The sequence below is a fragment of the Lepisma saccharinum genome, chromosome 4 (assembly GCF_977018435.1).
Source record: "Lepisma saccharinum chromosome 4, izLepSacc3.1, whole genome shotgun sequence".
In the NCBI taxonomy this organism is placed as follows: Eukaryota; Metazoa; Arthropoda; class Insecta; order Zygentoma; family Lepismatidae; genus Lepisma; species Lepisma saccharinum.
In genome coordinates this window covers 35,404,503-35,423,081 of record NC_139232.1, presented here as the reverse complement: position 1 = coordinate 35,423,081, position 18,579 = coordinate 35,404,503, and the positions used below count along the sequence as shown (strand labels likewise).

At 36.0% G+C, this 18,579-nt stretch overlaps 2 protein-coding genes across 2 annotated transcripts in view; one reads left to right on the top strand and one right to left on the bottom strand.

Moving 5' to 3' along the window:
• The window catches only part of LOC145986417 (centromere protein S-like), a 710,010-nt gene that overhangs the window by 590,130 nt on the left and 101,301 nt on the right, over nt 1-18,579 (top strand). The window lies entirely within an intron of this gene.
• The window catches only part of LOC145986414 (ATP-dependent translocase ABCB1-like), a 129,824-nt gene that overhangs the window by 62,167 nt on the left and 49,078 nt on the right, over nt 1-18,579 (bottom strand). Inside the window, exons 12-14 of the mRNA XM_083120401.1 lie at nt 12,572-12,742; nt 10,856-11,054; nt 9,544-9,689 (exon numbers count right to left, since the gene is read on the bottom strand). Of these exons, the coding sequence (XP_082976527.1) occupies nt 9,544-9,689; nt 10,856-11,054; nt 12,572-12,742 (516 nt within the window). The remainder of the gene's footprint in view (nt 1-9,543; nt 9,690-10,855; nt 11,055-12,571; nt 12,743-18,579) is intronic.

The following is an 18,579-nucleotide window of genomic DNA, read 5'->3' as shown; positions in this document are numbered from 1 at the left end:
GGATCATTGTTCTGGTATAGAGCATCTGATTTTATTAATATTTCTTTGTAGTGCTCATAATCTTGATCTGTATAGCTGCCAGGCCTTTTCCTAGTCATCAATTCCCACAACCCAGGTGTGCCGGGGTACTTAACAAAAGCACCTTTTTCTCCGAGACGAGATTCTGAATATACAATCAGATCATCCCCCATAAAAGTTACTCTGAAATTGCCAATTCTATGTATGATGCTGCCATCAAGCTCTGTGTCAGCATATAAGCCAAACACCTCATCTTTGTTGTCTTTAGGTGTGGTTAAATATTTTTGAGCAAGAAGACCCAATTCAATAGGATCCTGAGTAGCTTCAATTCTTCTAGGAGCAACAGGACTAGGTGTATGAATACTGGAAAGTGGGGTGAATGGATAATCTAATATGTTCCTTGCAGCTACAGGTACAAGCTCTGTGATCAAATTTTGATTCTGCTCTGTAACAGTTTTGATATTCTTACCTAAATTATTAATAGCATCAATTACAGGCTGTTCTGTTTGTTTGTGTTTTTCATAAATTCCACGGTTCTCTGATTTCCATCCCTTAAATCTTTTTACAAGATAATCTCTTAACTTAAGATCATCAATGATTGGCCTTTTCATGTTTATTTATTTATGTCTCAACGTCTAGAAAATCGTTGATTTTATTTCTGTATTTGCCAGTATTGGGTGTTCTTGTCATATCAATTGTAACAAACCCATAACTGTCCTGGCTCCAGCACTTGCTGCAAAACTTGGAAAAATCATTGTAGCTCAAGTCCCCACCTACATATTCATCATGTATGTGTTTGAGGTTGGTATGATCTTGATGAAACACACATATAAAATTGCTGTTGTCTCGGATCAGCTGCTTCGGTATTTTAGAAAAAGTCTGTGCCAGGTAGAAGCAATCAATGTTTTTGTGCCGGCCCTGTGTAAAGAAATTTCTTACCTTGTTTTGATTATCCAGTATAATATCATCAAACACAACAACAGAATTATCGAGACATTCATGAAGTGGCTTAACATCTGGTTCAAAAGTGGCAATATCCAATCCATCATATAGCTTCATCAGCTGCTGATATTTTAATTGTTCCAAGCTCTTAGAGAAAACATACAAGTGCCTGTTTTTCCAGTCTAACCAGTTGGGTGCCAATAAAAAATTATCAACCATTAGTGTAGTTTTACCACAAGCAGATGGCCCAACAATAAGACATCTAATATTTTCAGGCAGCAAGTTGCCATTTCTCTTATTCTGCTGTTCAGGTTCTGGCAGCCTTTTTATAACATCCCAGGTGCTCATATTATTATTTTGTTTGCATCGATCCAGCTGTTTTCCGGATGACCCAGCCATTTGACAAGTAACTTGTTGCCTTTTCTGCGGATAATTTTTTCTATGAGATATGTGTCAGGCTGTTTAGTTTTGCTGAGTTCTTGTTCATAGAATCGGCCTTTGAGAATTTCTCCTCGGTGATCTTTTATTATATATGTGTTAAGGGTCCCAGGTTTAACTTGAACCACTGTAAATAATTCAGTGCTCCAGTTTCTTGTAAAGCCTCTTTTGAATAAATGCTTATATTTGCTGATTCTTACTTGATCGCCCACCCTGTATTTGGCCTTTCTTGTTGTTGGCTGGTATCTAGGATAATAAACAGTCCTGATCAATTTTTGCTCATCAGATGGAGTTACTTCAGAGGGTTTCATGTTGATTGTGGAATGGACAGAGTTGTTATATTTATGTAGAAGTTCTGGAAGAATATTAATCCATTTATAATTACCTTGAAGTGTAAATTGTTTATACATAAGATTTTTTAGGGTTCTGTTGAATCTCTCTACAATTGAGGCCTTGAGATCACTGTAACTCGAATAATGTTTTATTGCCTGGCTTTTAATAAATTGTTGAAACACTGAATTATAAAATTCTTTGCAATTATCTGTTTGCAAATAGCGCGGGGATCTTCCACTCTGATTGATGATTGTCCTGATGGCTTCTGTAACACATGCCCCAGTCTTGGATTTGAGTGGCACAGCCCAGGCAAATTTTGAAAATGTGTCTATTACAGTGAGTAGATACTTGTAGCCCTTGTTGATTTTGTCTAAGTTTTTCAACTGTCCACTTGACAACTCAATCAAGTCGCTCTGCCATAAATCATCTATGCCCTTTGTGACTACTGGGAGTCTCTTAAAATTATGTCTGGCTTGTCTGTGTAATTCATCAACAATAATTTGTCTAGACATAATATGTAAACAGGAATATTGCAACTATGGGGTGTTCAGCAGCTGATACTACAGGATTTTCTAAATATAATTTGTCTCCTATTTGTATATGAAATTCCAGAGAGCCATCATCTTCAGCATAAGATGTTTCTAATGTATTGGGATCTGTAAAATCCTCTAACTCTACACTGGTGATTTTTGGTTTGTTGTCAGCATTTGTTATTGATAAGGTGGGGTAGTGGTGTGCCTGTGGTTGAAGCCAATATTTGATCTTGATTGGTCTCAGTGTGCCCCCAACAAAAAACTGGTAATAAAATTGTGCAGGGGACAGCATATATATTTTGCCACCTGGTGTAAATGGTGAATCATATTCTTTGTTGGGGATGCTGTACAATTCAAGAATTACTGTATGTTTTGGATTCTCGATTATGCCTGTTATTTCTTTTTCTGCTGTGAGCAATCTGCTTGTTACAGATTCAAGGTGCTCATTGATGGTCCTAACAACATCATCATGGCCTGGCTTGATTTTTATGTCCACAACAAGTTTCTTGTATTGTTGCACAATCTCTTGAAGCTGGGTGGCAAAAACAGACAGGGCATTTGCTTGATTGGATTCCATGGTCCCTAGCTGTTGCTTGATATTAGCTACAATTTGTTGCAAATTTTCAACAACTGCCAATTTTGAATTTTGAGCAGTAAGATCATGGACCTGTCTTCTGATATCCTCAAACAGGGCATGCAATTCATTAATATGTTGATTGGTTGGAAGAGTGGCCACTGTCTGAGTGAGTTGTTTGATCTCTGCTTGGATATTCTTGATATCTTCTGATTTCAATATGCGATTCACTGCCCTTTTTATATTTTTAAGTTCCTGTGATGTGGGAAGATTTGATACTGTATTTTGCAAAAATTCAAGTGCCAATTTCATATTGTTTAATTCAGAAGCATCAGCCACATTTTGCATAGCATTTTGGAGCAGGGCTATATCTGCCTGAGAGGGTGTTGATTGTTGTAAAATTTCAAGTTTTGTTTGGATATCATCGATCAAGTGATGAAAATGAGATAGCTCAGATTCAGTGTTGAGGTTTTCAAGCTTTGTGATTTGTTGCTGGACACTGACAAGTGTGTCTACAATTCCAGGCAATCGGGATTCTACTACATTTGCCAAATCATTTTGCACTGCTGCTATTGTACCTTCAAGATGGGTTATGGAACTTTGAATTTTTCCAAAATCTTCATATGTTTCAAGTTGCAGCTTGATGTTGGCAACACTCCGAGTTATTGCATTCAAAGCATCAGAAGATGGCAAATTGTTCATAAAATTTTCAAGTGTCTCAATTTTTTCTTTAACCTCGGCTATGGCATTGTTCAGAGGGTCCAGATTAGGTATTTGGAGTGACTGAATCTGTTCCTTTAGAGTGGAAATCACTAGATCAAAATCTTCTTGTGATTTTATACTTTTGACAATTGTTTGGAGCTGTGCCTGGACATTATTTATTTGCTCTTCCAATTGTTGTTTCAATTGCTCGGAGTTGTTAGCCTGGCTCTTAAATTTGGCTTGAAGAGCTGCAACAGCTTCTTCTAAACTTTGAAAATTATCCAATGTGGCCAAATCAGTATATTTCTGAAGCAGCAATTTGAGTTCAGAATCAATTTTAAGAAGAGGGTCCATGCATTGTGATTGTAAATTTGTAATTTCTAATTGAAGACTGGCATTGAGTGTGGTCTGTAAAGCTTGTAAATCACTTCTTAATTTCTTGACTCTGACATCAAGCATCAGAATCTCATCACTGTGATCTTCATGTCTTGTATGGCCAAATATATCATTAGGCATTTTTGTTTTAGTGGTTATTTATTATAGAGTATCTGATTCTTAATTCTATAAAAAAGGGTATAAGCTTGTCATAGGATCCAGGGACCTCAATATATAAGCAGTCACCAGCAGAAACAGTATAAACAGTGCCAGAAATCATGTTTGAGTGCTTAACTCTATAAATATTTCTCCTTACTGAAATTTTAACATCACCCTCAGGGGTTGTAATAAATTGCAATTGACCACCTACAGGTAATTGGTAATGATTTAAATTATTGTTAAATATGTACAATGTTTTGCCTGTTTCATCATCAACATCTGTAAGTATGCTGTTCAGATGAATAATTAACAAGCCACTCAGTTTAGATATCATATCAGAAGAGGGTTGTGGTGTTAGCAGATCCATAATAGCCTGTTTTTTGAACCCAAATAAGTTCATAGGCATGTTTATTTATTTCAAATCATGCTCTGTAATTGGGCATTGTTTGCCACTTTTCAAATCACAATGACCCCATGGTAGAGTATGTATGCCACATGATAAAATACATCTCTTATCATCATGTGGGTCCAGAGCCACTTTTCTTACAATATTTGAAGTCAAGAAGTGATCCACACTCTGAATTCTATTTTCTGATGTTCTGATTGAACTCTGGGATTTGAGGCAATTTTCATAATCTTCAAATTGGAGATCTTTTTCAACAGTCACTTTGCCAATGCCCTTGGCCTTTTTGACAACAGCACTACATGTTTTAAAACTATACACCTTGGCACTTAACCCAGCAAATTTCACAATAACATCACCACATGTCTCATCTTTTAACTTGCCAGGCACCTTTTTGTTGTGGGGTTGAATTATTGTATGTTCACTGGTATCAAAGTATTGAAACAATTCAGACTGTGCAATATCTTGATAAACATCTTCTGTTTTAATATCAAGAATAAAACTATCCGTATCCATGTACATCAGTTTTACACGATCACCATAAAAAGGTTTCAACACCTCATAATACAATATTAACATATGTAATTTGGCCAATTCCAATATCACAGCCCCTACATAAATAGGTTTATCAAACTTGATCTTTGTTTTCTTCATGTTGAAAAGTGCCATGTGCTCATCATAAATTCTTCTGTAATTGAAGTTGGGCTTTGCAACCAATTTTTTGCTCAGACTGGGGTCAGTAATTATTTTAACATCGGTATGTTTTCTGACATTTTCAATTGTTTTGCCATATACAGAATTCACCATCAATTTAAACAAGCCCTTATCAAATTGGCTCTTTGCAGATGTTCGAAGCTCTGTGTTTGTATCAATGTATGGTTTCAACCATCTTGAGTGCCTGAACCTTAAGACTTTGCCAACTTTGGTCACTTGAACACCATGTTTCATCAGGAACTGGAGGTTTTTGTAATATATGACATAGCCTTGTTTCGGCTCCAGAGTCATCATGAGCTTCTTCTGTTTAGAGCCAGGTGAGCACTGAACCTCGGAAATTGGGGGCAGATCAGAAAATTTATTGTGCAAATCATCAGGAATTGTCAGATCAACCTCTAAGAATAGGCCATATTCACTGTCATCAAAGTCCTTAAGATCTTCAATATTGAAATCTTCAACCCACTCAAGCCCTGCATATGGCAGTTTTTGCATCATGGCATGACCATAGAGGCTGTTTGCATCTACATAGAGTATATAATTTGATGGCCGTGCTGGATCATAATCAGGCATATATTTGTTATTTGCTCTGGCATATCTCTGAGAACATTGCACCATCCCCCCTCTTATACATTGCTCCATAAACAGATACTTATCTTGATCTGGGATCAGATCCAATTGCATTTTAGTGTTCAAAAACATTGCAGACCATGCTAGGCCCGGGGCACTGTAAAAATATATTGGGTCCAGTTTATAATTTTGCATAGAAGATTTTCTGAATGCCTGTATTATATCAGCTAAGAGGGTGACGTCAAGTTTCAAATATGCCATGTGATAATCACCAAATGTCTTGCATTTTAAATTGTTCCACATCAACTGGGCATGGTGATAATCTTCATCACTGATTCCAGATCCTCTGATTCTGCTGTAAAACGCTTCTTGTGGTGGCAGGGAACACTCATCAAATTTAGAAAAATCTGTAACATAGTCATATGGATATACACCCTTCCACCTAATTAATTTCAGGTCCTGATTTGGAAACGAGGCACGTGTGATTTTAAATTGATCATCAGATAATTGATTTGCCAGTGTAGGCAGGCTAGCCGATAAAAATCTGTAAGAATCAAGAAATCTTATGTGAATAGGAACACCATCAACTTTAATTATCTTGCTAATAGATATATATTTCTCATCATTTTCAGCTAAAATATTTAAATTCTGCTTCTCAAACCCCTCGTACCTGATCAGATGATGAAAATCATAATTGGATGCTCCATGGCAAAATATGGGGATAAATCTTGGTCTCTTGATCTTAATATTGCAGCTTTTACACAGGGCCATTAAGAATTTACCATCTGTATGAGAATGGTGTTTCACCTTGATATTTGTATCTGAAAATTCAGAATCACATACCGGGCATTTTTCTGCATTGTTGAAATCTTCAATCTGTTCCTCTGTTAAAGGCAACATAGGTTTTGATTTTAATAAGATGTTAGATGCTATGTCACGGCACACATTTTCTATTATATATGCAAATATTTTGATGGCATTTGGTCCCTTGTATGAATATTATTTAATAACAACACCATCCCGTATAACCACACAACAAAAACTGGAAGGTTCATGTTGCTGGTATGGTGTACTTGAAGATTCTTCGGGATCTGGGCTACAGAATGCAAGAGGATTGAGGTTCGATTCAAAATCACAGACAATATATGCGGGGTGTTCCAACGAGGCTTCAAACTTTTTGAATTTGCAATTTTCACTTGGATTGGGCATCACCATATGAACAGGTTTATGATTGCCACAGTATTTCAGATGCTCAATTAACTTGTTTTTTGCAATTTCTGCACTCTCTTCCCGAACCCCCTTCACCATTTTTTGACCATCAAATACAGTTAAGCATCTTCTACACAACTTGAATATTGTATTGGATTTGTCTAGTTGTGTTCTCACTAAAGCTTCAAGATTATGTATCAGAGTATAATGATATGTACCATCCCCTTCAATTAAGAGCAAATCAATCGGAATAGCAGATTCATCATCAAGTGTACTGATTCTGAGAGGTGCTATCGGGCAATTGCCAGTGGAACAAATAAATACATTAATAGATAATTGTTTGCCATTGATGTGCCTGGCCTTTTTTTCAAATTTATCAATATTCTGAACTAACATTGGATATTCTAAACCCTCCATTGCCTCGTCAAAATCATGTTCATGTTGCTTGTAATAAGTTATTCTCTCAGGATGCCTTGAAACTGGATACAGAGCAGCTAAAATACACCACAAAAAGCATTTCTGGTCGGTATTTTTTATATTGACCACGGCTCTTTTGTTTTTGATATTAGCAGGTAATGGCAGATATGTAGAACCTTTTAATGGGCTGAATTCAGAAATATTAACATATAACTTGTGCGGAGAGCCACATAGGCTCCATCCGGACTCTTTTGCCGCAAATTCAGAGTGTTTCATATTCAGTTGATCTATCAACCTGCTTATTATTCTGTCCGAATTTGTATTTGAATATACAGGTACAGTTTCTGTTAAGTGGAGATGTATAAATTTTGTGCCATTTGGTTTCTTATATTGAGTATACAATTTGAGGGACAGCTTATAAGAGCCATTTTGTGCATTAAGAATTGCCTGTATATCAGGTTTTTTACTGTTCAAAAAATTCTTAATGCCACATCTTGGCTCTGATACAAACCGATAATCCCTAAGTTGGGCATTAAAACTGCTATGGATAGGTTCATAGCGTGGCTGCTTTGCAGGTCCAGCATTAACAGGTGCTTCATGCTTCCTTTTCAGACCAGATGTGGATGGTTGTGAGGGCAATGCTGATGACTGTACATAAGAATTACACTTATGCCATTTGTAATATGCCTTGCTTAATATTTTATGGCATCTTGGACACATTTTTGTGGCTTTTCTGCATTTCTTAGAGTTACAAATACGGCAATGCCTAGCCCAATGAGAACTAGATATATTTTCATTACACCGATTGCAATATTTTTGTTTTGGCATTTTTTCTTGTTATTTATTATATAAGATTTTCTGGGCTTCAATTCAAAACTTTATACTTAATAAAAAATATCAGTTGGGTTCAGCAGTTAGTGGCTGAGCTGGTGCTTTTATACCCAAACAACAGCAGTAACTAGGTTTTGGTGATAGTTTTGCTGATGTACAACACACTTCACCAGGTTTAAAACCTCATCTCTATATCAACTAAATACAATTCAAAATTGGATTTTGAACTGTACAATAAATATTCTCTAAGTCTCACTTGTGTTTATATTAACAGAACAAGACAAAACCAGAATTGTATTCAGGATTGCATGTTTTCATACAAAAAAGCCATATTTTTGACAAGTTTATAAACAACAATCACACAGATATAGCTTTTACACACATGGCCGAATCTGTCTGAGCAGAGGAGGGAGGGGGGTTTCAGATCTGGGAGCTATCAACTAGCAGTAATTATTCAAAATCTCACTTGTGGACATATTATTTTGCCACATGTATTTCAATCTTAAATATTTTATCAGGACTCGAACCCCGAGCCTTTTGTTTACAAAACAACAATATTATCATTTTGCCATCAGGGGAGGCTTCATATTTTATGAGGACTTAAACCCAAACCTCCACACCTGAAAAATTATGGTATAAGCCCCTCTTGCCATTGTCTTAAGTATGGGTAAATCTATCTGTTGAGCCCTCGCCTTTTCTACACTAGAAATTCAGAATTTCTTAAAAATCAGAGCATATCACACCTAAAAAATTGGGGTACAGGCCCCATCTTGGCATTGTTTTAAGTGTAAGCAAATCTAATTGTTCAATCAAATAGCCTCGCCTTTTATACACTTGTAAGTGGTCCTGTCCCTACCGTAAACACCACTACTCGAACTGTGTTAAGAATTCAGTGTGCCCGCCAAATATTGACTGGAAAGTGTTAGTAAATAAACTCATAAATTTCGTGTTTAACAGCTTATTTTGCATTTTGCACTTGATTCCACATTATTTTGTGATGAAATTTGGAAGGAAAATGTACATCATACCTTTCAAAAATGTATGAAGATTCCAGTAATTTTACATTTCATATGTCACAAAATATACATATCCTACTTATTTATGTTGATTTTTTATCAGAATTTGAAATTCTTTATTCTTGAGTGAAGATCAGCCTGTGGATCCTCTACAACTTAATGTATCTAATTCAAGTTTAGCTCTTGACAAAACACTTGTGTATATGTTGAATGAAAAAATTAATATCAACCACACAAAGTATATTCTTTACATTGGTGGCAGATAAAAATAAAAGTGTTGCAACCTGATATTTGAATTTAAGTGCAACTCACCTCTTTAGTATTTATCAGTTGATTTTGAATCCTCTCTGTAATAGATTTTCGAGTTTCATCCTTTTCAGATTCAATACTTGTTATGCTAATCATTCGCTGAAAAAGGGCCCTTCTGTCATCTGAAGTGTCTTCTATCTCATCATTTTCTTTAAAATAAAATATGAATCAACTTCTGTAAGTGTGATGTATAAATCTTTAATAAAACAGAGACATGCCTGAAAGTTCATCAAAGGTTTATAACATACTGTTATGTTCCTAGGATTTGGAAAAAGACCCTAAATATTACATACTCATTAAAAACAAAAGATTAACTCTTTCTGGACATGTGACAGACATTGCCTCTCATACAAATTTTGTCTAATAAGATGGACAACAGGCATCCTGCTCTTTGCTATGCACTCATATCGTGATTGAATGAAGGCTCTTGTCATAACACATCTTTTCTGCAGGTGTGTTGTAACCATCTCTTTCGAATTTTGACCACTTGATGTCACTTTTCTTCCTTCCAGAATTTTTCTTTTACACTTGTGTTGAATTACATCGTGCTTTTCCTTATACTCTTGAAAATAGCATTGAATAATTTATATGAACATTGTGGAAATTCTCTATGAGAATTCCACTTTGGATTTAGCACCTCATGACAATTTTGATCCGAAGAGGAAGTTTTTAGATTATTCTCATTAATTTTTTCCATATTACATCTTCAAAATATGTTTTCAGAAATTTTTATTTTAATGTTATATTTTTTTCTTCCAAAAAATTGTTTCATAAAAACAGTCATGAATGTGAGAAAATGTATATAAATTGTAACATATTATATATGTGTGGAAAAATGACGTTTTGTAGATTTCAGAAAGATTTGGTAAATAATAACAAACTTATTTTCTATGATTTCTGAAAAACAGAAAAATAATTATAGACTCTGGGGAAAAACACGATAATTTCAGTCAGGTCTGCAAAGAGTTAAAAATGTGCAAAAGAATAAAAAAGAAAAAAAGAGATGTGCCATTGTCTGGTAAGTCAGTGAGCAACCATATAAGAAATAAATGTATATATATATATATATATATATATATATATATATATATATATATATATATATATATAAAATTATGTTTCTTGTTCTATTATCTTTTAATTTCATTTTCAAAATGTTCCATAACCAAACTGTGTAGCAGACAATGTGGATAATAAATTGCCCTTAGCTAGTCCTCACTTCTGTTGATAAATGTGGTTCTCAAATTTTAAAAATATCATTACCCAAACATATTTTTAATCCTATTACAATTTCTTGCAAGCAGTACAACCATACCTTCTTCTTTATTAGTGACATCATCTTCAGCTCTAACTTGAGCCATTACTAGATCATAATATTGTCCTTTAAGGTTCATCAGTTCATCATGTGTCCCTTCTTCCACCATTTTTCCTTTTGATATTACAATTATTTTGTCAGCAGACCTGATGGTAGATAATCTGTGAGCTACAACAATTGTTGTTCTGCCTTGACTGGCCTGGAATACAACAGTGTGCATCTTTTGATAAATATAACAGAAGATAAGTGTGTTATAACAAAAATATGAAATCAATGAATGAAGTAATGTTTATTGCATGGAATAAAAAAGGTAAAGTGCTCCCCTGTGCATAGCACCATGCCATGAAGGCGTATAGGGGGTGTGGGGGTAACGCCCCACACTTTCTTGATCCGGTCGTGAGTGGGGGTGATGTGATCAGCATCATGCCCCTGACCGCCTTTACCCCCCAGGGTTTCCCCCCAGGTACCCATGTTATTCGACGCTGGGTAGGCGCCGGGGCCGCTTCCACCGTTAGAAAAGTTCCCGGATTTGAACCGGCCGGGGATCGAACCCGGGACCTTTAGCATGGTAGTCAGACGCGTTACCGACTGAGCCGAATATTAATATTAATTATTAATTAAATAAATATTTATAAATTAATATTAATTATTTATGTGCATAAAGTTTAAAGATTTTGTATTTTTATTTTGTACCTTTAGGGTAATTGTTGAAGCTGAGGTTCAATGATGATTAGATGAAGTCCGTGAAGGGACATTCACAAAGCAAGATCAATGTCCAGGCTGGGACTTGAATTCAGAACTTGCTGCAGCGAATGCACCAGTCGGTGCACATTGATTCAAGATTGTATCATACTAGTGGAAATTCAGTTCAAGGCAAAACCATAGCAGACATACTAGACTCCTTGAGATTAGCTTAAGACTGCAAAGATAATGTCAGTAGTTCTTTCTATCTATCATCTGTAAGAGCTCTAAACATCACACAATTATTCATGTTGATTTGGTGTTTTAAGTCCACTTTATGCACAGTTAGGCTAATCGGGACTGGACCTGTAGTTTAAAGTGGGATCCAAACCACTATGTTTCTCCACTGGGTATTGAATTCGGGGCCCCTTGATTACAAGGCAACAATGCTACCACTGCACCATCAGAGAGGCCCACTCAAGTATTCATTATCTATGAAACTAGTATGTCAGATTTAATACATTCTAAGGGTTTTGAACTTTCAACACAAGATCAGTAATGATGCCAGAAGAAAAATTAGTATGGGGGGAAGGAATATTTTCTGGGGAGAGACACATACCATAAAAAATATCATATTCAGGCTAAAATTCCATTTACTTATCTAGTTTTTCTTGTTTGTTGCTGAGAGTACTCTGTGCCCCACCCACCTTCTCTGACACTGTCACTGCTCAAGATCTAGAAGTTTTGTGTTCAATCTCAGCCAAAGGATAGGTGTTTAATTGTGTCTATGTTTTCATCTAACCATTCATCCTCATCACCACGATTAACCCAAATACCACTATATTGTGAGCAGTTTTCTCTAAGTATGTGCAAAGTGAAACGCTGAAGTCCTTGTTCTTGTATTCATATATTTATTTTGCTATTGTTCATCCATTAAGTTGTTGGTGTGACTTTGACACCAACAATAAGATTTGTATCGTTGACAAAGAAATAAATAATATAACAGTAATAAAATCTCATATGCATAGTATGTACCTTGTTCAGAGCATTTTGAACTTTCGCTTCACTGCTGGTATCTAGAGCTGAGGTGGCTTCATCTAAAAGCAATATAGCAGGCTTTCTTACTAATGCTCTTGCAATGGCAATTCTCTGTTTCTGGCCTCCAGAAAGTTGGGCTCCTCTTTCGCCAACCATTGTGTCATAATGCTGAAAGAGATATGCACATGTTTCATAAACTCGGTTACTTGAATCACTACTATTGTTGGCACATTGATTTATTGACAAAAAATGCAGGTAATTTTACCAATCTGATAATTTTGTAAATATAATTTTGGAAATATTCTGAAACTTTTCTATATAATTCACTAATATTGTTAGAGAATAGCGATTATTTATCACCAAATAAACCAGAAACAGTTTTCCTCAAATCAATAGTAGATACCTTCGGTATGACGCAAGTCATTCGTAAACACTAGAATCACAAGAACCTCTAAAACATTAGTGGACGTCATCATTGTAGATGATCCATCCATTGTACACTTCGCTGACGTAACGGTGCCGATCAGCAATTCAGACCATTGTTTGACTTACATCACGGTCCTTCTTGAGAAACCCGACAAACGTTTCAAAATAATTTCGTACAGAAACTACTCATCGTTCGATATGGAGAGTTTTGAAACGGACGCTAAACATTTTCACTGGGACAATATTAAACATTTAGAGAGTATTGACAAAAAAGTAAACTTTCTTCATAATGGTAATAAGACTATTTTCGATAAGCATGCCCCTATACATACTTCACAAATAACCAAGAGAAAAGTACCGTCCATAACCGACAATACCAAACTATTAATGAAACTTAGAGATAATGCTCTCAGAAAATATGAACTGACGAACAATCCGTCACATTGGGATTATTATAAAGAACTGTGGAATTTCACCATGTCGGTTATAAGACAGAAGAAGAAAGCCTACCTCTGGTTCCACATCAATAGAAACGTCCATGATTCAAAATTAATGTGGAAAGAGATAAAGAAATGTGGTATTTACGGAAAGGTGGAGCCGAGTGTCCCACATTTTTTAAATGATCCGCATCTGTTAAACACCCACTTTATTGACAGTGCCAGTCGCTCTAACCAAGAAACCGAGCTCATCCTCGAAGAGTGCAAACACTTCCTTACAACTACATTTACTGAAAACGGCGACACCTTCTTCTTTCGACCCGTCAAAGAAGTAGAAATTGCACATCTTGTATCCAAACTAACTAACTAACTAACTAACTCTCTAGCCTTCTTAAACCCAAAGGTTCATGGCTGCAGCAACACAGGCCTTCCATCTGTCCCTATCTTGAGCAAGATCTATATACTCTTTTCCATCTCTACCAATTTCTCTTAGGTCCATCTCAACGTTGTCCCTCCATCTTCGTCTTGGCCTTCCTAGAGGTCTCTTACCATCAGGTTTCCCAACAAGAATCCTGTAAACTCCTCTTTCCTCTCCCATTCGTGCCACATGGCCTGCCCACCTAAGTCTTCTTGATTTAATTATTCTAATAATATCTGGACATGAATACAAATTATGTAGTTCTAAATTATGTAACCTTTTCCACTCACCTGTCTCCTCATCCCTTTTAGGTCCAAAGATTTTCCTAAGGATCCTATTTTCAAATACTCTCAATTTATGTTCCTCTTTCAATGTAAGGGACCAAGTTTCACACCCATATAATACTACAGGCAAAATTACGGTTTTGTATATTTTAACTTTTAGTTTCTTAGATATTAAACGAGAAGACAAAAGTTTATGAAGAGAGAAATAACACGCATTTCCTGAATTAAGCCTACTTTTTATTTCCTCTTTAATATAATTTTCATTTGTTAATATTACTCCTAAGTATTTGAATTTGGAAACTGTTTCAAATGAGTTGTTATCAATAATTAGATTTTGATTATTACCTAACACTTGGTTTCGGCCTGTAAGCATATATTTAGTTTTCTCTTTGTTAACTTCCAAACCTATCTCTTTAGCAGTTTTGAAAAATATTTTAGCATTATTCTTAATTGTATTTATATCATCCCCCAGGTAGCATCTGCATATGCTAACAACTGAGTCACACCATTTAATTTTAGTCCTTCTTTAGTTTCTTTTACCTTCCTAACAGCATATTCTAAGGCAAAATTAAAGAGCAATGGAGATAATGCATCTCCCTGTTTTAACCCATCATGAATTATAAATTTGTCAGACATATTAATACCCACACGAATTTTACTTTCTGTTTCACTGGTGCATATTTTTATCATATTAACAAGCTTCTTAGGTATTCCAAACTCTACTAATATATTATATAATTTATCTCTTTTGACGGAATCATATGCTTTTTTGAAATCAATGAATAGCTGATGGACATTTTGATTATATTCCCACTTTTTTTCTAGTGTCTGTCTGATGTGAAAAATTTGATCTGTAGTTGATCTGTTACGTTTAAATCCACATTGATAATCACCTATAATTTCATTAGCATATGGGGTTAGTCTTGTTAAAAGAATGTTAGATAATATTTTATATGTTGTTGAGAGTAGAGAAATTCCACGGTAATTATTGCAGTTCATTTTATCACCTTTTTTAAACACAGGAACAATTATGGATTCTTTCCACTGTTGAGGGATTCTCGTGTCCAAAATCCTATCCAATTCTTGTGGCACAGACTGCATAAACCTAAAAATGATGAAGCTAATTCTTCCACACATTCTTTCACCTCTGACTCACTTGATAAATTTCTCAGATAAGAACACCTTTCCCCTTGCATGGAAGGAGGCTAGAATCCTGCCCTTACCGAAGAAACGACACGTGACCGACATGAACGACTTACGACCAATTAGTATATTTCCTGTCTTATCAAAAGTTATCGAGAAAGCAGTGTACAAGCAGATAGAAAGTTTTGTTACCAAAAATTAAATATTGCCTGCAGTACAGTCTGGTTTCCGACCTTCCCACAGCACTGCAATGGCGCTCATGAAAGTAACAGACGACATTTTACAAACGCTAAACGAAAGTAAGGCTGCAGTCTTGGTGTTGCTTGACTTGTCCAAGGCGTTTAATCTTGTATCTCATCAGCTACTCCTTTCGAAAATGAGTTACTACGGTTTTTCGCCGGGAGCAATAAAATAGTTCCAGTCTTACCTTACTGGGCGAGTGCAATCGGTGACGCTTCCCTCAGGAGCTACATCGACTCCCTTTACGATACCCTCAGGGGTTGTGCAAGGAAGTATTCTAGGCCCTTTTCTATATTCCCTCTTCACCACCGACCTACCCCTAAATGTACGACACAGTGTACCTCATTGTTATGCAGATGACACGCAGCTGATGATGCCAGTAGACCCCAAAAATGCAAAACGAGCCATTGGTCTCCTGAACCGTGACCTTGATGCTATTTATAAATGGTGTAAACGTAATGGTCTTGTAATTAACCCCTGTAAATGCCGCTTTACATTAATTGGTTCTAGCGCTGCCTTAAATAAAATTCAAATAAATGGGTTATCAATTAATATTAATGATGTGAGGGTCCCACACTGCACAACTGTTAAGAACTTAGGTGTGATATTTAATCAGAAACTTGACTGGCAAAACCCATTAACATCTCAAGAGTTCAAAAGCTTATGGTATACTTAGATCACTCTATAAATCATCGCACTTACTTTCGACTGATGTTAAATTGCATCTTATGCAAGTTCTTCCCATTTTTGATTACTGTGACATTGTTTTCGGTGTTAATTTAACAAAAAAGAATGCTAAAATTGCACAAAAAGTACAGAATTCTTGTATACGTTTTGCATTTAGCTTAAAACGAAGGGATCACATACTGCCTTACTTAAATGACGTTCATTTTCTTGCACTTTATGTCCGGTGTCATCAGTGGCGGCGATTAGGGGGGTACTTGCCCCCCCCCATCATTTTTTGCCCCAGCACTGTGCTACACCTTATCTATAAAGATAAATAAATTTGTCTTTACCCCCCTCCAGTTTTTGCACCTTACCTCCTGGTTCTGGAACCCAATCGCCGCCACTGGTAGTCATCCTTAGTCCTGATGACTAAGGTTAAGGTTTCACAGAGGCAAGTATATCATTAAGATTATACACTAGATGTTAATGTTATGGACACTTAATTGTACTTTTCACAACAGAAAATTATGCCCCTGTAAAAACTGTGGATAATATTTATAGATTGGACAATGCTAAATCCAAAAATCACCCATCAGTTCAGCCATAATAAAAAGTTGTCTTGTTTATTTGTGAAAGAACATGATTTTTTTTAAAATTAGGTACACACAGGAGATTTACTATGTACATTTTTAAGCTAAAAATGCAGGTTCGACCAGGACTTGAATCTGGGTCTCTGGCATACCATGCCTTTGCTTTATGACTGAGCTACCGAACCGGCCTGGCTTTGCCTGATTTTTCTCTGTAGCTGTTTTACCTGTGTGGAATCGTCTCTTCTAGTGCTACTGTAACGTGATATGTTGGCTTTGAAACACTGTAGACGTAGACGTTTCCTGGTTCCTCCCAGCATAGAAATGTAAATTCTCGGTAGCTCAGTGGTAGAAATGGCATGGTATGCCAGAGACCCAGGTTCGAGTCCTGGTCAAGCCTGCATTTTTCGCTTAAAAATCTACATGGTATGTTTCACTTGAAAAAGTGTCTCTGTTCAGAAACTCTCAACAGAAGATGTGATGCAACTGCTTTAGAAAAATTACTCGAGATAACATAATAACAGAAATCAACAATTCACATATTTTTGTGATTGCCTGCCTTTAGGAGTTTAAACATATGGTGTTATGTCTGATATTATACATCATTGGCATGGCTTTACTGTACTTGTGGAACAGAAAACTAAATGTAGGTGCATTGTGATCATTTACAGCAATGACAACAGGAAAGAAATAAGTGGAGAAGTAGAGCAGTGAGAATTTTTTATCAAGGAAGTAAAATTTAATATAGCCCAAAACTTCACAAAAAAAACCACATTAAAATTCTGACCATTATAAATTTATTGCGAATATTCGTCTGAAGAAGACCCTGTTAGAGGGTGGAAACATCACGTTTTTAGGGTATATTTTTATACTATAAATTTTGTCTTGGTCAGCATTTTAATGTTTTTGTTTTTTTAACATGGAAACAAGACTTAACAGTGTGTTCACAAATAAGATTTTTTATGTGTGTTTTGTAGTGTTAGTTAGTAAAATATTTAACTTTTAGTAGACAAACTGTGAAAGACCCCATCGAGGATGGATGGGCAGCAATTAACGTGCCATTTCTTGAAAACTGAACATAATATTTCAGTTCATTCTTTTCATTAGTATACATATGAAGGCAGTGGCGGATTACCAAATAGGCCCACTAGACACGTGCCTAGGGGCGGCAACCCTTGGGGGCGGCAAATCTTTTTTCCAGAATATCAAGAATAATAAAAAGTGTCTTACGTACACAGTGACAATTTAGACCTATGAAACCAATGTTTCAAATCAACGGTTTGCAACACTTTCGCTTCATACGAAAGAAACCTTGATGTATCAGATTTATGTGTTATCAAGAAATGTTTCGTCTGCTCTGCCTCCTTCAGGCGACAATCAATTTGTTTTTAACCCTTGCTGTGGCTTTTATCGCTGTTGGTAATGATAGAGCTGAACTATTCAACTAACTATTCAATCTAACATTTCAAAATAATTTTGTTTCAAATGATGTTTTAGATCACCCGCCTATCAAATCTATCTGCTCTCACTCTCTTTCTACCGTCTTTACAGAACCAGGAGAAGTCTTGCACTTCCTTACCTCCTTTTCTTCTCACCGAGCATCTGGACCAGACAATATTCCTACTATTTTCCTTCAAAAAACAGCTCACTCACTAGCTACTCCTCTTGCAATGTTATACAATAGGTGCTTCTCTGAAGGCTGCTTTCCCACTCAATGGAAGAAAGCAAATATCATTCCTATTTTTAAATCTGGAAATGCTAACGATACTACATGTTATAGGCCCATTTCTCTCCTTTCCACACT